The sequence below is a fragment of the Hemitrygon akajei genome, chromosome 15, assembly GCF_048418815.1.
Source record: "Hemitrygon akajei chromosome 15, sHemAka1.3, whole genome shotgun sequence".
NCBI lineage: Eukaryota > Metazoa > Chordata > Chondrichthyes > Myliobatiformes > Dasyatidae > Hemitrygon > Hemitrygon akajei.
Genome location: NC_133138.1, coordinates 30,258,939 through 30,282,350, shown reverse-complemented (window position 1 = coordinate 30,282,350; position 23,412 = coordinate 30,258,939). Strand labels below are relative to the sequence as shown.

Sequence of the window (23,412 nt, the reverse complement as noted above, 5' to 3'; positions counted from 1 at the left end):
TCAGTGCATTTTTTAAGCAGCAGAACAACATTGGCTATCTTCCAGTCCTCTGGCACCTCTCCTGTTGCTGAACGTGTTTTAAATATCTCTGCTGGGGCCTCAGAAATTACTGCACTTGCCCCCTGTAGGGTTCAAGGGAACATCTTGTCAGGCCCTGGGGATTTATCCACCCTGATTTGCCTCAGGGTACCAAGCACCTCCTCCTCTGTAATTTGTACAGTGTCCATGGAATTGAAGCTGCTTTGCCTCACTTCTATAGATTCTGTATCCAACTCCTGAGTAAATATAAATGCAAAGAATACATTTTAAATGAAACTGTCTGTGATTTGGACAATGGGATTAATGGATTTGTGGCTAAATTTGCCAAAGGTACAAAGATAGGTGGAGAAGCAGGTAGTGTTCAGGAAACAGAGAGCCTGCAGAAAGACTTAGATAGTTTCGGAGAATGGGCAAAGAAGCGGCAGATGAAATACAATGCTGGAAAATGTATGGTTGTGCACTTTGATGGAAGAAATAAACGGGCAGTCAATTATTTAGATGGAGAGAGAATTCAAAACGCAGAGATGCAGAGAGACTTTGGAGTCCTTGTGTAGGATACCCTTAAGGTTAACCTCCAGGCTGAGTCAGTGGTGAGGAAGGAAAATGCAATGTTAGCATTCATTTCAAGAATTCCAGAGCAGGGATGTGATGCTGAGGCTTTATAAGGCACTGGTGAGGTATCACTCTGAGTATTGTGAACAGTTCGGACTCCACATTGGAGAGGGTTCAGAGGAGGTTCACAAGGAAGATTCCATGAATCAAACGGTTACCATACGAGGAACATTTGATAGCTCTGGGTCTGTACTGGGAAAGGATGCTTCCACAATGGGAAAGTGTAGGACAAGAGGACACAGCCTCAGGATAGAGGGGCTTTCATTTAAAACAGAGATACAGAGAAATTCCTTTTGCCAGTGGGTGGTGAACTTGTGGAATTTATTACCACAGGCAGCTGTGGAGGCCAGGTCATTGGGCATAATTAAGGCAGAGCTGATAGGTTTTTGATTGGACATGCATTAAAGGTTATGGGGAGAAGGCAAGGAAATGGTACTGAGAGGGAGAAAATGGATCATCCATGATTGAATGGCAGAGCAGGCATGAAGTGCTGAATGGCCTAAATCTGCTCCTTTGTCTTATGGTCTAATGGCGTTTTAGTATCCAACAGCCTTAGAAAGAATCGTAACCCTTTCAGGTCTTGGGAACAGGCAATTTCATAAACAATTCTGCTCTTCGCTTATCAATTTCTCTTTTTCTCGGTGTCAAGGTCATTCCCAAATAACTAACTTCTTGTTTCATCACCTGTGCTTTCTTAGGGGTTACTTTTACTCCCAATGCATGTGTAATAATTGCAGCAGTTCTGTCAATAGCTGATAATGTTCCTGCTTGCTTTTAGTCTGTAAGATTAGGTCATCTAAGTATTGTACCAAGCACTCAGGCTTTGAAAACTGTTTTAACCCTTCCCATAAACTCTGGTTAAATATAGATGGGGAATTATGGAAACCCTGTGGTAGGGCAGTCCATGAATACTGCTGTCCCTGAAAGGTAAATGCAAACTTGTATTGACACTCTCATTCTAGTAGGATAGGCAAAATCCATTATTTACGTCTACAATTTGAACCACTGTGCTCTTTCATTCTGTTTGACCATGTCTCTGGGTTAGTTGCTACAGTTGTGGTGGTTAACAGAGTTACTTTATTTGGTTCTCCATAGTCTATTGTCAACCTCCAGCTACTCCAACTGGTTTCCTTACTGGCCATAAGGGTGATTTATTAGTGGAGGTTACAGACCTCAGAACCCCTTGTTCTACCCCATACTCCGTATTACCTTACGTACATCTTCCTCTGCTTTTTTTGGGAGATACATATGGTGAGAAGGCAGGGGAGTGGGAAAGACTGGAAGTATTAGATCAGACCATGATTAAATGGTGGAGCAGACTCAATGGGCTGAATGGCACACTTCTGCTCCTATATCTTATGATCTTAAAATCTCCCCCATCTATTTTGGTTTCACACATGGATTACCATTCTAGTCTTCCAGAGGACCAGTTTTGTCCCTTGTAATCCTTTTGCTCTTTGCATATCTGTAGAATCCCTTAGGATTCTCCTTCACCTTGTCTGCAAGAGCATCTCCATGCCTTCCTTTATTTCACTTGCATTGTTTATACTCCAAAAGCACCACATTTGTCTGAATTGTGTACACCTGCAATGCACCCCCTTTTTTCTCTTAACAAAGGCCTCAATATCTCTTGAAAAACCAAGGTTCCCTCCAAGGTTATGTTTAACTTTTGCTCTGACAGGCACATACAAGCTAAGTACTCGCAAAATTAATTTTTGAAGGCTTCCCACTTTCCAAGTACACCTTCGCCAGAAAACAGCCTCTACCAATCCACACTTGCCAGATTCTTGTCAGTCTAGTTTCCATTTTTGGCCCATTGGTCATGATTATTTCCCTATCAGCCTCCTTGCAGCTGAGCCCAATCCTATACTGAATTCCGCTTAAGCAATCTTAACAAAGGTTCCAGACTGTAGGTGCAAAACCCACCTGAAATAAAAAGTCAGTCCCACAAATCACCTTGATATCACAAGTGACCTGGACTGGAGTTTCCATTTCTTAATGAAATCTATTGTTCATTGTTATAAATATCAGATGCCAGCTGAATAGGCAGCAACGTTACCTACAATGTTCAATTTGCAAAAGTCCGTGTTTTCCTGTTACAGAGTGTCAGCAGGAGACAAATAAAAATGCTGAAACAATTCAGATAATTTATTCTCACTCGCAGGTGTTTACTCAGGAGCGCAGACACCCTGCTTTAAAAACTTGGTGCCAAAATTACGTTAAAGCCGAGTATGGACAACAGACAAAAGCTCCGCAGTGGTTCTCACGTTAAAAATACATTTCACAAAAATGTTCCATTCTGGAATGTCACCTCTGGAGAGGAATTTACTCCTCCTTGCCATTCTCTGTGGATCTTTCATAATTTCATTTTTAGAGTTTGTTCAGAGATGACAAATGAATCATTTTCCTATGAAAGACGTGGGGTCTGAAAGAAGAAAAAATATCTGTTATTTTTAAACAATTTCTAATGTTATTTGCTTACCTCAAGAAAGAGTTGAAAGTTAGTGGAAGTTTCCAGAAATTAATATTTTAGGACCTGGGGTTTTCCCACCTGTATTCATTATATCTGACACTCGATTGGTCAATAGAGAACCATGACTTTGCCCTGTGATAATTGCAAACAAAAATTAAAGGATGCTATGGTGGATCACACCAACAAAGGAAGAGTCAAATTAAATAGAAATGTCAGAAACTTACTGCATTTCACATTTCCTGATAAGTGATCAGCTTGGCAAGGATTTCCAGAAAACAATTGTAATCTGTGTGACTGAGCTGCACACAGACCATTGCATTTATACAGTGTTACACTTCTGTAAAAGTTCTTCCCTGCCTGTTCCAAAGCTGACTTTCCAGATGTCTTCCACATCACAGGACTCTTCCAACAGACTTTTTTAAAATTTTGACCCCATGCCTTCCTTTTCCAAAGCTGTGAACTCCATTTCTGGACTTCCATTGAAATAATATTGTCAGTAACAGATCCAGTGTTGACATTATTAACTTTCAGGCATACCCGAACTGGTCAGAATCACATTTATCTGAAGTTACTCTTTGCCCAAACAAGGCAGTGATCATTGTCTTTGAGGTAACTACACTTTCAGACAGCAGTCAGACATAACCATATTGAGTAGAGCATCATTCCATTTAACCCTCTTTGCCTGGATACTGGATTTAACCCAAATTTTATTCACTGAACATGTGCTGCATTGCAACTGATGCCAAAATTGTCTATTATAATTGTGGAATTGAGTGAAAATACCTGAAAAGCAGCATTCTGAGATTTTGGACACAATGTCACACAGTAAGGAAGAACCTGTGTTGTTCCTGTCAGGGTCTGCACCAGGAATTTGGAAATCTTATGTCATTGCCACAGTGATTGCCAGGAAGGGCACCAAACCTTCAAACTCTGCCTTTAGCAGCCACAGAATAGCCACATGAAAGGCTGTCATGGGGGTGAGTGAAAATGGTGGTGAGGAGGGACAAGGTGATGTCCTGAGTGTCTGAGCACCCCATGTGATGATCTATCCCAATCCAACCATGTGCAGGGAGTGGACCTGTGACACAGTGAGGTGTGGGTTTATCAGGGAACAGAGATCACAGCCTGTGTTTGGAACAAAAAGGATTTGAACTGTGAAGCGATGCTCCTGATGAAATTTTCATTGACCACTGGGGCTGCACATGTCGTGTATCAAGGTCACAGTGCAGACCCTCTGATCTCTCATTGCCATTAGTTATATTAACAATGATGCTTTTTATATGTGACTGATAATTTTATTAAATATTTGGAACATTTGTTATTCACTATCTGGTGTCTTTTTATCTGGAGAGCCGATGGATCTGAAATGTGTCAACTAGAAATTTTGACCTTTGAGTTTAGTGTAACTAAGCCATCACACACTATTATTTATTTATTTATTTATTGAGATACCGTGTGGAATTGGCTCTTCCAAACATTCAAGCCACACATCAGCATCCACTAATGTAATCCCAGCCTAATCTCAGGACAATTTACAATGACCAATTAACCTACCAACTGGTAAGTCTTTGGACTGTGGGAGGAAACCAGGGCACCTGGAGGAAACCCATGCAGTTGGAGGAATGTACAAAATCCTTATGGGCAGCTGTGGAAATTGAACCCAGGTCATTGGTACTGTAAAGTGTTTTGCCAACAACTACGCTATCATGCCTATCTATCAGCTTTGGTATGTTTTTGATTACTAGATACAATTAACTTGGGTATGTTCCTTATTAACTGAGTAGAATCTTCTATGTGGTAGTGTGCTGGGATAGTGGCATCAGCATGGGAGATGTCAACAGGCTCAATAAATTGATTAGAAAAGTTGGTTCTCTTATAGGAGTCAAACTGGACACACTGGAGGCTGTAGTAGAAAATAGGACCCTATGGAAAATCCTGGAAATAATCCCCTCCTTTTAGACTGTTTGAGGTAACTTTTTAATCTTTCTTACTCTCTTCTAATAGTTGTGTATCCGTGCACTTGTAATGCTACTGTGACACTGTAATCTCCTTTGGGATCAATAAAGTATCTCTCTATCTATCTAATATCTGTGAAGAAATTTGGTCATTAAAATAAAAAAAAGATCATGGAGGTTTAGATGACGTAGGAGTTTATCTGAATAAAGACACAATGTTGATGGGTGTTCTGGGATTCCCATGTCACACTCACACCCCTGGTTTCTACAGTTCTCTGAACTATTTCTTACTCAGACTCAATTCTGAGTTCCTCCAGAAGTTTGCTTTTTCTTTCTTGGTTCCATCATCTGCTGTCTCTTCCTTTCCAAATTGTTTGTGTTTGACAGATAATTTTAATTACAAATGGGGGACAAAATTACCATTAACAACTGGGATACAAAGTTTGTAAAATTTCTCATACTTTTTGTCTCAGAGTTACCTTGCATCTGCTGGATTTCCTGAAGATTTGACAGTCGGTAAGATTCATTTTCTCTGCTTCCATTTGAATTTGGAGATGTCTGCCTTTGTTTTCTCAAACCTGTTTGGAGAGAGGGCACCTCAGTCAGTTTTCCATTTAACTTCCTACATTTAACAGTGAATTTTGCATTTGTGCTCCAAAGTCCCTGACTCTTCACAGCATTCATCAGTGTCCTGCCATTCACATTATGGGTCCTATCCTGGTTTAAATGTTGAAAACACAACTCCTCATATTTATCCAAGTTGAAGACCATTTGCTATTCCTCAACCCATCTTCTCAATTGATCACACTGTATTTCTAATACTTGTAACCTGCTTCATTATTAATAATATCACCGAATATAGTAACATCAGCAAACTTGCTACTTTTAAATTCACATCCAAAGGAGTTACATAACTAATAAACAGAAGAGGTCCCAATACTGACACCTGGGCCACCACTCTAGAAACAAGTGTCCAGTGGAAGAATCAACCATCAATCATTATCCTCTATTTTCTATCATCAAGCCAATTCGGAATCCAACTCACTCGCTTCCACTGAATCACCTATAATCTAAACTTCTAGATCAGGCTGAAATGCATGAATTTATCAAAGGTATCACTAATAGACAACATCCACTGTCCTCCCTTCATCTATCCCCTTAGTTACCTCTTTGAAGACTGCATTAGATTCCTCTGACATGACTTCCCATTCACAAAACTACGCTGACTGGGCATTGACTATTCAAGTGATGGTGGATCTTGTCACTCAGAATTCCTTACAGAAATAACCTGACAAATCCAGTCAGGCTCAGGTGTCTGTAGATCCCTGACCTGACTTGGTACCCTTTTTAAGTAATGGAACAATATTAACCACCCTCTTGTCTTCTGGAACATTGCCAGCAGCTATACTGAAGCAAATATCTTAACAGGGGCCTCCACAGTTTCTTCCCTGACCTCCCATAAAGATCAGGGCTGCACTTGTTCAGGCCCTGGAGATTTTCCACCATAATGCACTGCAATGCTGCAAATACTTCCTTCCTCAGAACATGCATCAGATCCAAGATTTCACTGCTTGAAACTTCATTTCTCTGGCATCCATGACATTCTCCTACATCAACACTGAGGAGAAAATAGAAAATAAAAGAGTCGACCATCTCCTCCAGCTCCACATGTAGGAAACCCTAATGATCTTCATGAGGACCGTTTCCCTCTGTGGACACCATTTTACTGTTAATATAATTGAAGAAGCTCCTGGGATTATTGTTAACACTTCCTGCCAATCCACTCAAATTCCTTTTTTTGTGGCCTCCTGCTTTCCTTATTAAGCATTCTCTTAAAAATTTTCTATCCATCAAAGGATTCATTTGTCGTCATTTGATAGGAAGATGCTGCCAGAAGATATGACTCTAGATAGAATTTTGTTAAAACTTCCTAACTTGACTGCCAATGCTGTTGCATTCAATGCTGACTGGCAACTCCTGCAAACACTGCTGGTGACAAACTATATCAGTCTCTGCTGCTCCTTTGGTTTCATCAGATGCATGGAGAGGGGGAGCTTGCTGAATTGGCAACAGCTTGCTCTCCATGTTCTACAGTCAAGGCTTGCATATCTATACAGCTGAGATGCAACATCCATGTTTGACCTTGAGTGATGGAGTCTGCATAAAAGCCCTCCACTTACCAATTTTCCCTTTGAGTTTGAATAGAGACAGCTAGACAACTCCAGCTAGATCCAACCTAATGCCCTCAAAGTGGGCCTTGACTCAGTTGAAGACTTTAACTTATTGACCCTGTTCTATCTTTCCCCATAACGATTTTAAAATAAAAGATTTATGGTCAAGTGACACAAAGTTTTCCCCAACTGCCACTTCACTTACTTGGCCTAGCTCGTTTCGAAGAAGGAGGATCAGTATTTCTCTGTCCCAAGTATGTTCTTTTATAGATTGGGTGAGTAAACTGTCTTGGATACACCACACAAATTTGGCTCCATCCAGACAATCTGCACTCTGGGTGGCCCAGTCATTACGGGGAGAACTGAAACCTCCTAGAAGAACTACTAGTTCTCATGATTCTGCCTGCAGTTTCTGTACGCATCTGCTCTTCAAGTTCCCTCTGACGATTGGAGGTTGGGATGGGGAGAGTCTGTAAACTTGCTGCAACAAGGTGACCATCCCATTCTGATTTATAAATTCTACCCAAACACGCTCATTGGATGATCCACCAGAATATCCTCTCTAAGTATTATGGATATTTTATCTCTTATCAAAAGGCAACACTCCCTTCATTCCGGTCTGTTCCTCTGTTATGACTAAATTGGATTTTGGTAGTCTTTTGAATTATGTTCTGTATTAATAACCTCTTCATGCACCTTACCTGAAATCTTATACATTCGTCGACAGAACACCACCGTCAGAATAGTGAAAATGAGAAGCACCAGACTCCTGGTAATAACAAGAATGATGTGTTCTGAAGCGAAATCATCTGTCAGAGGATAATCATAGATGTCACATTAATTTTGCTCTTTTTTGCATTACTTATTAATTTCATAGAATTCCTTATTGTAACTTACAGACTATTTTATGTATTGCACTGTATTGCAATAAAGCAACAAACTTTATATTATTCAGAGATGATAAAACTCATTCTAATCAAATTCTGATCTGACTTCACATGGAGTGAAGTTAATAAGTTGATGAGATAAAACATTCAATCATTCCCAAAGCAATCTGCCTCTCCAATTATATTTTGACCAATTCTTTAAAAGGGCGAAGGGTACATGTTTGCCTTATATTTGAATTTCACTCATCCTTATAAAAAAAACTGCATGACAGTGTACCTAAGTGAATTAACATATAACATATAACAATCACAGCACAGAAACAGGCCATTCCGGCCCTCCTAGTCCGTGCCGAACTCTTAATCTCACCTAGTCCCACCTACCCGCACTCAGCCCATAACCCTCCACTCCTTTCCTATCCATATACCTATCCAATTTTACCTTAAATGACACAACTGAACTGGCCTCTACTACTTCTACAGGAAGCTCATTCCACACAGCTATCACTCTCTGAGTAAAGAAATACCCCCTCGTGTTTCCCTTAAACTTTTGCCCCCTAACTCTCAAATCATGTCCTCTCGTTTGAATCTCCCCTACTCTCAATGGAAACAGCCTATTCACGTCAACTCTATCTATCCCTCTCAACATTTTAAATACCTCGATCAAATCCCCCCTCAACCTTCTACGCTCCAATGAATAGAGACCTAACTTGTTCAACCTTTCTCTGTAACTTAAGTGCTGAAACCCAGTTAACATCCTAGTAAATCGTCTCTGCACTCTCTCTAATTTATTGATATCTTTCCTATAATTCGGTGACCAGAACTGTACACAATATTCCAAATTTGGCCTTACCAATGCCTTGTACAATTTTAACATTACATCCCAACTTCTGTACTCAATGCTCTGATTTATAAAGGCCAGCGTTCCAAAAGCCTTCTTCACCACCCTATCTACATGAGACTCCACCTTCAGGGAACTATGCACTGTTATTCCTAGATCTCTCTGTTCCACTGCATTCCTCAATGCCCTACCATTTACCCTGTATGTTCTATTTGGATTATTCCTGCCAAAATGTAGAACCTCACACTTCTCAGCATTAAACTCCATCTGCCAATGTTCAGCCCATTCTTCTAACCGGCATAAATCTCCCTGCAAGCTTTGAAAACCCACCTCATTATCCACAACACCTCCTACCTTAGTATCATCAGCATACTTACTAATCCAATTTACCACCCCATCATCCAGATCATTTATGTATATTACAAACAACATTGGGCCCAAAACAGATCCCTGAGGCACCCCGCTAGTCACCGGCCTCCATCCCGATAAACAATTATCCACCACTACTCTCTGGCATCTCCCATCTAGCCACTGTTGAATCCATTTTATTACTCCAGCATTAATACCTAACGACTGAACCTTCTTAACTAACCTTCCATGTGGAACTTTGTCAAAGGCCTTGCTGAAGTCCATATAGACTACATCCACTGCCTTACCCTCGTCAACATTCCTCGTAACTACTTCAAAAAATTCAATAAGGTTTGTCAAACATGACCTTCCACGCACAAATCCATGCTGGCTACTCCTAATCAGATCCTGTCTATCCAGATAATTATAAATACTATCTCTAAGAATACTTTCCATTAATTTACCCACCACTGATGTCAAACTGACAGGTCTATAATTGCCAGGCTTACTTCTAGAACCCTTTTTAAACAATGGAACCACATGAGCAATACGCCAATCCTCCGGCACAATCCCTGTTTCTAATGACATCTGAAAGATCTCCGTCAGAGCTCCTGCTATCTCTACACAAACTTCCCTCAAGGTCCTGGGGAATATCCTGTCAGGATCTGGAGATTTATCCACTTTTAAATTTCTTAAAAGCGCCAGTACTTCCACCTCTTTAATTGTCATAGGTTCCATAACTTCCTTACTTGTTTCCCACACCTTACACCATTCAATATCCTTCTCCTTAGTGAATACCGAAGAGAAGAAATCGTTCAAAATCTCTCCCATCTCCCTCGGCTCCACACATAGCTGACCACCCTGATTCTCTAAGGGACCAATTTTATCCCTCACTATCCTCTTGCTTTTAATATAACTGTAGAAGCCTTTCGGATTTACTTCCACCTTATTTGCCAAACCAAACTCGTAACTTCTTTTAGCTTTTCTAATCTCTTTCTTAAGTTTCCTTTTACATTCTTTATATTCCTCGAGCAATTCCTTTACTCCATGCTGCCTATATCTATTGTAGACATCCCTCTTTTTTCGAACCAAGTTTCTAATATCCCTTGAAAACCATGGCGCTTTCAAACCTTTAACCTTTCCTTTCAACCGAACAGGAACATAAAGATTCTGTACCCTCATAATTTCACCCTTAAATGACCTCCATTTCTCTATTACATCCTTCCCATAAAACAACTTGACCCATTCCACTCTCTCTAAATCCCTGCGCATCTCCTCAAAGTTAGCCTTTCTCCAATCAAAAATCTCAACTCTAGGTCCAGTCCTGTCCTTCTCCATAATTATATTGAAGCTAATGCTATTGTGATCACTGGACCCGAAGTGCTCCCCAACACATACATCTGTCAGCTGACCTATCGCATTCCCTAACAGGAGATCCAACACTGCCCCATCTCTAGTCGGTACTTCTATGTATTGTTGCAAAAAGCTATCCTGCACACATTTCACAAACTCTAAACCATCCAGCCCTTTTACAGAATGAGCTTCCCAATCTATGTGTGGAAAATTAAAATCTCCCACAATCACCACCTTGTGTTTACTACAAATATCTGCTATCTCCTTACACATTTGCTCTTCCAACTCACGCTCCCCATTAGGTGGCCTATAATACACTCCTATCAGTGTTACTACACCTTTCCCATTCCTCAATTCCACCCAAATAGCCTCCCTAGAGGAGCTCTGTAATCTATCCTTCCAAAGCACCGCCATAAGATTTTCTCGGACAAGCAATGCAACACCTCCTCCTCTGGCCCCTCCTACTCTATCACACCTGAAGCAACTAAATCCAGGAATATTTAGTTGCCAATCACACCCTTCCTGCAACCATGTTTCACTAATAGCTACAACATCATAATTCCAGGTATCAATCCACACTTTAAGCTCATCCACCTTTCTTACAATGCTCCTAGCATTAAAATAGATACATTTAAGATACTCTCCACCTCCTCCTCTCTTTTCATCCCTAGCAATGCATTCAAATTTATTATCCTTTTCTTTCTTCTCCCCTACAACTTCGGGCTGAGCGCATCCCTCCTCCATCACCTGCCTGTCCTCCCTCACACACGGTCTACTTACTTGCTCTACTGGTGAACTAACCTCCTCTCCCATAGTTTCCTCAAATTGATTTCCGCCCCCCCATCTTACTAGTTTAAAGTCTGCCCCGTAGCCCTAGCAAACCTCCCCGCTAGGATATTGGTCCCCCCAGGATTCAAGTGTAACCCGTCCTTCTTGAACAGGTCACGCCTGCCCCAGAAGAGGTCCCAATGATCCAGAAACTTGAATCCCTGCCCCCTGCTCCAATCCCTCAACCACGCATTCATCCTCCACCTAATTCCATTCCTACTCTCACTGTCGCGTGGCACAGGCAGTAATCCCGAGATTACTACCTTTGCAGTCCTTCTTCTTAACTGCCTTCCTAACTCCCTATACTCTCGTTTCAGGACCTCTTCCCCTTTCCTACCTATGTCATTGGTACCTACATGTACCACGACCTCTGGCTCCTCACCCTCCCACTTCAGGATATCTTGGACGCGATCAGAAACGTCCCGGACCCTGGCACCAGGGAGGCAAACTACCATCCGGGACTCCCGATCACCTCCACAGAACCGCCTGTCTGAACCCCTGACTATCGAGTCCCCTATTACTATGGTCCTCTTTCTTCTATCCCTACCCTTCTGAGCTACAGGGCCGTCCTCTGTGCCGGAGGCCCGGCCACTGTCACTTCCTCCAGGTAGGCTGTCCCCCCCAACAGTACTCAAACATGAGTACTTATTGTCAAGGGGTACAGCCACTGGGGTACTCTCTAGTACCTGCCCCTTCCCCTTCCTGACCGTGACCCACCTATCTGCCTCCCGTGGCCCCGGAGTGACCACCTGCCTGTAACTCCTCTCTATCACCTCCTCACTCTCCCTGACCAGGCGAAGGTCATCGAGCTGCAGCTCCAGTTCCCTAATTCGGTCCCTCAGGAGCTGCAGTTCGGCGCACCTGGCGCAGATGTGGACGTCCGGGAGGCTCGGAGACTCCAGAATCTCCCACATCCTGATGTGGATCACAGGTGCTTGAGGGGTCCTTACTGCCGATGTGTGAATGGACAGCTGGTATTACTGGAGCAAAGGTGTGCGGTCAGACACAGCGAAGGCACAAGTATTCCCATTTGTAGTGGCCTTTGGTGAAGTTATTGTGACTGCCCTGGACAGTCTACTCAAATCAATATCCATCACTCACATTTCCAATCGCACAGTCCTGCTGATGTTGTAGGGATTGAAAAGGGACAAAGCTATTCAAATTAGGTTTAAAAACAATTCCCACAAGTTTTGCAACTGGCCATTGACTGGTTATTGGACTAATTGCAGTGCCTATTCTGTGCAGTAGAAATAGGTAAAACCTAATTTGCGAACAAATATATCACACTTATTATCAAGGTCTGGCAAAACATGCTTCTGACTCTGACATTTCAAATCTAAGGGTTTTATATTCTTTAACCAATACCATGGAATAGAGAAAGACTTAATTCCACTCCAGGACTTGATGTGACTAAGGAGGCCACTGCAGAAACCACAGACTCTTCAGCAGACATGTTATGAGCTACCTGACATGTTGGTCAGTGAGTGGTCTCTGAGGAGTTCTACTCCTTCCATTACTTACACAGAGCTTCTGTTTGCAGCCAGCACAGGGACCTGAGGTTCTCAACTTTCTCCACCTTGAGCAGCCATGGGCCAGAGTCCCGAGAGTACAAAGTACAAGGATCAAAGTAAATTTATTATCTAAGTCTGTATATCACCACATGCTACCTTGAGATTCATTGCCTTGCTGGTGTTCGCAGTAGAACACAGAAATACAATTGTATCAATGAAAAACTACAAAAGATGACATAATGGAAATAATAATAAATATGTAAATAAATAAATAATATAGAGAACATGAGTTACAGCGTCCTTGACAGTCAATCCATAGACTGTGGAATCTGTTCAGTGCTCAGGTGATTGAAGTTATTCAGCCTGGTTCAGAAGACTGATAGTTGTAGGGTAATAACTGCTGAACCTGCTGGTGTTGGACCTACGGCTCCTGTACCTCCTGCCTGATGACAGCAAGAAGAAGAGACCATGGCCTGTACGGCGGGATGCTTGATGATAGCTGCTGCTGGACAGTGCTCCTTGTAATGTGCTCAATTGTGCAAATGCTTTGCCTGTAATGGACTGTGATGCAAAGGGGATATTAGATCTTCTCAAGGAGCATTTAAACACAGACTTCAATCAATCGCTCTGTCCACTTGGAACCCTCTTCCCCTCACGAAGCTCAGCAGACAGTGTCTGTTTCAGATGGTGTCAGATGCATGATCAATATGTGCAGCTCTACAGATTGTAACTCATGGCTTAGTGGGATTGTGAAAGTTAATACCGTAGATTCCGGATTTTAAGCCGCTACTTTTTTCCCACATTTTGAACAGCTTTGAACTTTGCGGCCTTTAATCCGGAGCGGCTAATACATGATTTTTTTCATGCCGCCTCGTAAACATTTTGCCTCATAACAGTAGACCAATAAAATTGATGAGTAGTTCACAGAGGTCCAATGAAATTGTACGATAAATCAAGCGCACTTTCACAATTAAATTATTGTAAATCAGTCATTTGTACTCACCCTCATCAACATGGAAAACACTCGAAGCATTGTGCTGCCTTATGGCAGTTACTTAGTTTATAATATTTTCGCTTAGTAATTCATTTTCTAGTTAAAGTTAGAAGAGTTTTAACTATATTTGTTTTCTGTACTACATCGCGGGATGCTATGACGTCACACCCGGTTTCGCGGTGTCTTGTGGGAAAATGCCGGTTTGCGATGAAACGGGACGGAGGGAGGGAGCGCATTACGCGAGCGGCTTTGGATCTGAGCGAACGCTGCTTTTAAGTTAAAGGTGATCAATAACTTTTCCTGGTAGGCTGCAGTATATATATTTTTTAGGAGATATTGGAATGTTGTTCAGTAAAGAAGTATACGCAACGTATATTTAAAAGTAGCCGCGTTACGGGCACGGTTCGAAAAAAAGCATTTGCAATATGTATTTGTTTTTGTTACCATATGGATTTAATTAAAAGTTAAAAAAATCCTCACGTGTAATATCTTTCTGTGTAAATATCTCACATTACAACGTGGGACACCTGCGGCCGAAAATCCGGTGCGGCCTAAAATCCGGTGCGGCCTAAAATCCGGTGCGGCCTTTACAATTAAAAAATTGATTTTATTTCTAAAATTAGAGCCAGCGGCTTTTAATCAGGTGCGCTCTGTAGTCCGGAATCTACGGTAAGTTGTGAGCACTCTATGCTCCATGTTGGTGGAGGAAGCACTTGTGGGTTACCCCCAGCAGAATCCTGAGACGCAAAAGCCCGTCGTCATGCAAGGCCACTAAGAAGATTTAAAAAGCAAGGACTTTCAGTGGGAGATTCATTTGGGAGAAAAGCACAGACGCAGTAGCTCGTCATCGCGCAAGATCGCTGAGAAGATTAAAATACGAGGAGTTTCAGCATGAGATTCATTTGGGACATGAGTGCAGAGGCTTGGCATCACACAAGGCTGCTGAAAAGGTTCCAGGATAAAAAGGAGACACTGCCTAGCAGAGTGGTTGTCAAAGGAACGGTCAACAGAGTAGCGTGAGACAGGGTAGCAGGGCTTTGGTTCATTGGGGCTTCAGCGAGGATGGGCCTAGGCAAAGTAAGGAAATAAGGTACCTTCATTTCTCTTTTTTCCTCTGACTAAAGAATTGTGGGTATGACTGCCAGGCCAGTTTTCTGCTCTGAGTGTCAGCTATGGGATATCCAGGAGACTTCCAGCCACTCTGATGGCCACATTTGCGACGGGTTCATCGAGCTGCAGCTCTTTAGAGATAGAGTTAAGGAACTGGAGCTGCAGCTCGATGACCTTCAGCTTGTTAGGGGAAGTGGGGAGGTGATTGATAGGAGCTACAGGCAGGTAGACACACTGGGGCCACAGGAGACAGATAAATAGGTGAGGAGAGGGAAGGTAAAGCATCAGGTAGTGGAGAGCACCCCTGTGGCCATTAGCCTTTACAATAAGTACTCCATGTTGAGTAATGTTGCTGGGGACAACCTACCTGGGTTGTGTGGCTGTGCCTCTGGCACTGAGTCTGGCCCTGTGGCTTAGAAGGGTAGAGAACCAAAGAGGCTGGCAGCAGTATTAGGGGACTCTATAGTTAGGGGGACAGATGGCATTTTTGTAGGTGAAAAAAGAAGCATGGATAGTAGCTTGCTTCCAGGTGCCAGGGTCCATGATGTTTTTGAATACGCCCACAATATCGTTAAATGGGAGGGTGAACAGCCAGAGATCATGATACATACTGGTACCAATGACATAGGTAGAAGGTCCTGAAAGCAAAATACAGGGAGTTAGGAAGGAAACTGAGAATCAGGACCTCAAGGATAGTAATCTCGTAATTGCTGCCTGAGCCATGCGACAGTGAGTCTAAGAATAGAATGAAGTGACAGATAAAAGTTTGAGATATGTCTATTTTAAAGCAAAGAGTATCATAAACAAGGCAGATGAACTTAGAGCGTGGATCTAAGAACACATAGAACTCTATGTTGTGGTCATTATAGAGACATGGATGTTTCAGGGACAGGAATGGCTGCTGAGTATGCCAGGCTTTTGATATTTGAAAAAGAACAGGGAGGGAGGCAAAATTATCCACCATTGTCCCTATACCAAAAAAGACCAAGGTAACATGCCTGAACGATTGACGTCCTCTCACACTCACCTCAATAATAAGCAAATGCTTTGAGAAGTTAGTCAAGGACTAAACCCACAGCTTGCTTCCACCCAAACTGGGCTCCCTACAATTTGCCTACTGACATCACAGATCTACAGACGACACAATAGCCACTGCTCTACATACCGTCCTTACATATCTAGAGAAGAAGGATGCTTATGTAAGAATGCTGTTCTTGGACTATATTTCAGCATTCAACACCATAATTCCATCCCGGCTCGACAAGCAGCTCAGAGATCTAGGCCTTGACTCTGCCTTTGCAGCTGGATCCTGGACTTCCTGTCAGATCACTGGCAGGTGGTAAGAATGGGCCCCCTCACCTCCAACCCTCTGACTCTCAATACAGGAGCCCCTCAGGGCTGTGTACTAAGTGCCCTCCTTTACTCCCTGTATACCCATGACTGTGTTGCCTCCCACAGCTCTAATCTGCTAATTAAATTTGCCAACGACACTACATTGATTGGGCTAATCTCAAACAATAACGAAGTGGCCTACAGGGCAGAAGTCATCTCTCTGACACAGTAGTGTCAAGAAAACAATCTCTCCCTCAATGTTGCAAAAACAAAGGAGCTGGTTGTAGACTAAAGGAGGATTGGGGATGGGCTAACCCGTATTGACATCAATGGATCTGGGGATGAGAGGGTAACCAGCTTTAAATCCCTTGGCATCCACATGTAAGGACCTCACACACTCTGTACACACCAGTTGTGTGGTGATAAAGGCACAATGCTGCTCACCTCTGACGGCTGAGGAAATTTGGTATGGGCCTCCAAATCAAAGAACTTTCTATAGAGGCACAATTGAGAGCATCCTGACTGGCTGCATCACTGCCTGGTATGGGAACTGTACCTCCCTCAATCGCAGGTGGGTGGTGCGGACAGCCCAGTGCATCAGTGGTTGTGAACTTCCCATGATTCAGGACATTTACAAGAACAGGTGTGACAAGAGGGCCCGTAGGATCATTGGTGACCCAACCACAATCTATTCCAGCTGCTACTATCTGGAAACAATACTGCAGCATAAAAGCCGGGACCAACAGGCTCTGGGACAGCTTCTTCCACTAGGCCATCAGACTGACTACCTCACGCTGATTTGAGTGCACTTTTATGTTACATTGACTGTTCTATTTTATTATAAATTATTTTAAGTTACTATGATTGCACATTGCACATTTAGACGGAGACGTAACATAAAGATTTTTACTCCTCATGTATGTGAAGGATGTAAGAAATAAATTACGCCAATCAATTAGTGTCAAAGGTGCAGAAAGGGAGGAAGTCATGGAGGGATAATCTACTGAGTCAGTGTGGGTGGAAGTCAGAAAGAGGAAAGTGGGCAATAACTCTACTGGGTGTTTTTTATAGGCCACCCAGTTGTAACAGGGATATCGAGGAGCAGATAGGGAGGCATATTCTTTAGATGTGTAATAATAATAATAATGTTGTGATGGGAGATTTTAACTTTCTTAATATTGACTGGTATCTCCTTAGAGCAAGGGGTTTAGATGGTGGAGTTTGTCAGATGTGTTAAGGAGGGTTTTCTAATGCAATACATATATATATATATATATAATCCAATTAGAGCAGAGACTGTTCTTGATCTGGTATTGGGATGGGAGAGCATTTTGGAGATAGTAATCACAACTCTATCTCCTTTACCATAGTGATGGAGAAGGACAGGAGCAGACAATTTGGGAAAATATTTAATTGGGGTAGGGAGAAATATGATACTATTGGGCAGGAACTTGGGGCATAAATTGGGAGTAGATGTTCTCAGGGAAATGCATGGCAGAAACATGGCAAATGTTCAGGAAACATTTGCATGGTGTTCTACACAGGTATGTTCCATTCAGGCAGGGAAAGAATGGTAGGCTGAAAGAACCATGATGTACAAAGGATGTAGAAAATCGAGTTGAGAAGAAAAGAAAATTTTACAATAGGTTCAAGAAACTAGGTACTGATGGAGCTCTAGAAAAATACAAGTTTGCAAGGAAGAAACTTAAGAATGAAATTAGGAGAGGTAGAAGGCCATGAGAAGGCCTTGTCAAGTAGGATTAAGTAAAACCCCAAGTCATTCTATAAAAATGTCATGAGCAGGAGGGTAAGCTGTTTGGGAATAGGACCAATCAGGTGTGATAGTGGAAACATGCCTATGGAGTCAGAGGAGGTAACAGAGGTACTTAATGAATACTTTGCTTCAGTATTCACCAGAGTTTGCAAGGGAAAAGGACCTTGGTAATTGTGGGGATGGCATACAGCTGAATGAAATGCTTGAGTGTATAGACATTAAGAAAAAGGGTATTTTTATAGCAGTGATACCCTATGTATGTATGCTAGTTACAATAAATGCAAAGTTGAACTTGACTTCCTCCATATCAGAAATGTGCTAGGCCCTTATATGACCTGATTTTCAGAAATGAAAGCATAATTATTCCTAAGTGGTGAAGGAATAACATGTTAATCATATTAATTTTGCACATCTAGGAGTGATTAGTTGGCTCACTGAGAGAGGTGTTCTCTAATGATTGTGAATAAATGGGAGATCAGGATTTATGTGCTGAGATACAAGGTCTGCAGATAACTGGAAATGAATGACAGAGCAACAGAGAATAAGAGGTGACCTGATAGAGATGTATAAGTTGATGAGAGGCATTGATCATGCAATTAGCCAGAGGCGTTTTTCCCCAAGGCTGAAGTGGCTAACATGAGGGGGCATAGTTTTAAGGTGCTTGGATGTAGGTACAGAGGGAATGTCAGGGGTAAGCTTTTTCCCCCACACAGAGTGGTGGGTATGTGGAATGCACTGCCGGTGATGGTGGTGGAGGCGAGTACAATAGGGTCCTTTAAGAGACTCCTAGATAGGTACATGGAGCTTAGAAAAATAGAGTCTGTATGGTGCTGCAGATCTCTATGCTCTATGTCCTATGTTCTAATTTTGGCTTGTGATGCAAAAGATGCATTTCGCTGTGTGTTGATGTGCATGTGGCAAAGAAAGGCAATCTATTTGATGCATTTTGCTGAGACTGCCTTGGAATTGTACTTTGAAAGGGTGGTCCCACCCAATGACAAAACAAGGATCATCCAATACCAACCCCATTGTATAACACTGTCCACAGATAATAAAGGTTTATAATGATACCTGAGAAAACACAGATCACTTGCCAAATCTCAGAAGTCACCTCTCAGCTAGGACAGACCTTGGTGATGAAATTCATGACTGCTTTCTACGTACCAGCATAACTTTTGGTCAGTGGTTTCATCTGAGTGGTTTCATCTACCCTTCATCTGGATTACCCACAATAGAGGTAACTTTACAAGCATAAGATGGACCAGAGATATGAAAGAAATGTCTAATATTTGAAAGAAATCTCTAATTGTAGTAGGACATGTAATGAGGCAAGATATTAAAAAGAAAATTAAAATATCATTAAAATAAATATTAAAATATAATGAGTTTCCAGTACAGATCTCAAAGACTTGAAGCTAAGTCACTTACTATTCACCTGAAGATGATATGGAATAAAAACCTTGTGGCTGTTTTGATGAAACAAAACACACATCCATTTTCTTCAGACTTTATTGTCTTTTGGAATAATCAGCTGAAAAGAGTCGCCTTTATTCTTCTGTTCTGTGAATATTTTCTTTGTTTTAATATAATTTTTATTAAAATTTTAAGAGTCTTACATAGAATGAATAGAATAATAGAAATGAAAAGTAATATCAACCCTCCCCCCTCCCCTTAACCTTTTCCCCCTTAACATCCCTATCTAAAAAAAAAAGAAAAAAGAAAAAAAAGAGAAAGAAAGAAAGAAGGAAGAAAGATTGCCTGGATATCGGAAGATCCCCACATGCTCCATGGAGTTCAAAATAGCTTTAGTATATATCTTTGTTTATTTTTTCCCCAAATAGCTAATAATTTTATCTTTGAAGGACCTATATATTTAATCCTATCTTTTGTAAATAAGGGTGCCAAATTTTCAAGAATATATCATATTCATTTCTTAAATTATAAGTAATTTTTTCAAGTGGAATGCAGCTAAATATTTCATTATTCCAACGGTCCATAGTTAAGTATGAATCTGATTTCCAAGTAACTGCAATAGCTTTTTTGGCTACTGCCAATGCAATTTTTATAATTTTTTTCTGATACTTATTCAATTTAGGTTTCGGTATTATCCCTTCAATATCGCCTAATAAAAATAATATTGGGGTATGTGGAAGTTGTATTCCAATAATTTGTTCCAGTAAAAGTCTTAAATTTATCCAAAAAGGTTGAATTTTAAAACAAGACCAAGTACAGTGTAAAAAAGTACCAATTTATTGATTACATCGAAAACATTGGTCAGATAAATTTGGGTTTAATCTATTTATTTTTTGTGGTGTAATATATAATTGATGTAAAAAATTGTATTGTACTAATCTAAGTTGGACATTTATTGTATTGGTCATACAAATACAGGATCTTGATAAATGGATGATGTTACCAATAACATTAGTAGGTAGAGTTAATGCTGTAAAAATGAATATATTTCCTAGATTACAATATTTATTCCAAATATTACCAATACAACTGCCGCAGAAGTTTTTTCAAGAGTTGAATAAATGTGTGAGGAAGTTTCTTTGGAAAGGTAAGATGTCAAGAATATCGTTGGAAAAATTGACATGTACATTTGACCTAGGAGATTTACAACTCCCAAATTTTAAGAATTATTATAAAGCAAATCAACTTAGATTTATTGCATCTTTTTTTGATGAAGATAAACCAGCATGGATTAGAATAGAGCTAGATAAGATAGGAGAAAATATACCAGAAGATTTTATATATAAATGGTAATCCAAATGGAAACACGAAAAGAAAGAATCTCTTATATTAAAAGATTTGATTGATTTATGGAATAAGATAAATGTTGATGATCAGATAAAGAAATCTTTATTAGTAAAGAGAATCCTAATTCAAAATAGACTCATTCCTTTTACAATGGATAACCAACTTTTATATAACTGGTTTCAAAAAGGGATTAGATATATAGGTGACTGTTTTGAAGGAGGTATATTCATGTTGTTTGATCAACTAAAGAATAAATATAAAATATCGAACACCACTCTTTTCTGTTATTTTCAATTAAGGGCTTATTTAAGAGATAAAATGGGTCAAACAATGTTAATGCCGAAGCCTAATGAAATAGAAATTTTAATTCAAAAAGGAAAAATTTAAAAAATTACTTCTTGTATGTATAATTTGATTCAAAAACAGACAATTAAACAAGTAATTCATAAGTCAAGACAAAAATGGGAAACTGATTTGAATATTAAAATTGATGAAACAAGTTGGTCAAGACTATGCCTTGACAGTATGACAAATACAATAAATGTCTGTGAATATTTTCTCATCCACAGTTTCACCATCACTGTTGATCCAAACCAGTCTCATTGATTCACTGATCTCAGACTCAGAGCAGGTAAGGGTAATGTTGCCTGAAGCAGATCACAAATCATATGGATCACAATAGATGTGTCTGCTGTAAAATTGAAAATGGAGCTGGATGCAGGGTCAGCTTTGTCTGTACATAATTCCAGAGTCTGACTACAACAGACTGTTTTCAATGCTGCCATTAGAGAAGACCTCAGTGATGTTCCAGACCTACACAGGTAAAAAAAGTATCTCCCGAAGGCAAACTGAAAGTGAACATGACTTACGGAGGCCAAACACAGCAATTACAGCTTCATGTATTGACAAGTGGAGGGTCACTGCTTTTCAGATGTGAATCGTTGAGAAAAATCCAACCAGACTGGCACACAAATAAAGCTCTCAGTGTGACATCAACAGGCAACGGCACCCAAATGGTTGCACTGACCAGAGACTGGCGCAGCTGTTTAATGCTAATGAGAAGGTGTTTGAGAAGGAGTTTGGTGAGCTCAGTGGCATAAAGGCCAGAATTGAACTGGATGAAGCAGCAACACCAAGATTCCATAAAGCCCATCCAGTGCCTTACGTGATACATCCATAAAGTGGATGCTGAACTTCAGAGCTTGGAGGCACCTGAAATTCTCTCCACGGTTGAGTGGATTGATTAAGCTATACCCATTGTCCTGGTGATCAAGAAAGGGAAAGACCAGAGCTATTCTCATAAGTGTGGATTTCAAAGTGAGCATCAACCCAGGGCTGCATACTGCGCAGTATCCCCTGCCATGAATAGAAGACAGTTTTGCATCTTTTGCAGACACAGAGGGGTTTTCAAAGATTGACTTGTCACAAGCCTATCTGCAAATAGAGATTGAAGAGTCAAGCAGGAATTTCCTCATAATCAACACTCAAAAAGGACTGTTCCAATATAACTGGCATCACAACAGCTCCAGCAATTTGGCAAAGAGCAATGGACCAAGTGCTCCAAGATATCCCAGGAATACAATGTTACCTTGGTGACATCATTGTGATTGGCAAGAATGATGAAGAGCATCTACAGAACCTTGGTAAAGTGCTTTCCAGGCTGAGTGTGTATGGTCTGCGAGCAAAGAGAGAAATGTGAGTTTTTGTTTTGAAGAATAAATCTCATATTGTGAAGATGTCATTGACAAGTGGCTTACGTAAGTCACAAGAAAAGACTGAAGCAGTGCTACAAGCACCCAAACAGGATATGTGCCACTACTCAGCTCATACTTCTACCTCTGGTTTCTCCCAAACATTGCTACAGTGCCGCATCCATTAAATGCACTGTTACAGACAGGAGCAAAGTGGGAACAGGCAGAAAGATAAGAAAGCATTCAAGGAAAAAAACAGACTAATAAATCAAATGAATTTCTCACCCATTATGACCCATCTATGTCCCTCAGACTAGTGTGCATTTTATCCCCTTATGGCATGGGGGCCGCTTTGTCACACATTATGAAAGATGGATTTAAATGTCCGATTGTGTTTGCATCCGGATGAGCACAGAACACAACTACACCTAGATCAACTGAGAGGCCCTTAGTCTAGTATGGAGAATAAAGAAGTTCTACCACTACCTCTATGGGCAAAAATTTACACGAGTGACAGATCACCAGCCCCTTGTGTCCATTTTCACAATACAGGAAAGGAGTTCCAGTGATGATTCCTACTTGGGTACAACGTTGGACACTGTTACTAGAAGCCCACTCTTATGACACAGACAGCAAGGGTACCAAACAGCAGAGCAATGCTGACAATTTATCACATATTTCACTAAACAGTTCAACCAGTTGCCAGGTGAATCAGCAAGAAGCTTCGAGATAGGAC

The 23,412-nt window shown here is 41.0% G+C and overlaps 1 protein-coding gene across 1 annotated transcript in view; it reads right to left on the bottom strand.

The window, feature by feature from the left end:
• Window positions 1–202: 202 nt before the first annotated feature.
• Window positions 203–23,412, bottom strand: part of LOC140739247 (uncharacterized) — a 45,548-nt gene continuing 22,338 nt past the window's right edge. The window contains exons 5-7 of the mRNA XM_073067375.1: window positions 7,952–8,059; window positions 5,559–5,657; window positions 203–3,076 (exon numbers count right to left, since the gene is read on the bottom strand). Of these exons, the coding sequence (XP_072923476.1) occupies window positions 3,051–3,076; window positions 5,559–5,657; window positions 7,952–8,059 (233 nt within the window). The 3' untranslated portion in view covers window positions 203–3,050. The remainder of the gene's footprint in view (window positions 3,077–5,558; window positions 5,658–7,951; window positions 8,060–23,412) is intronic.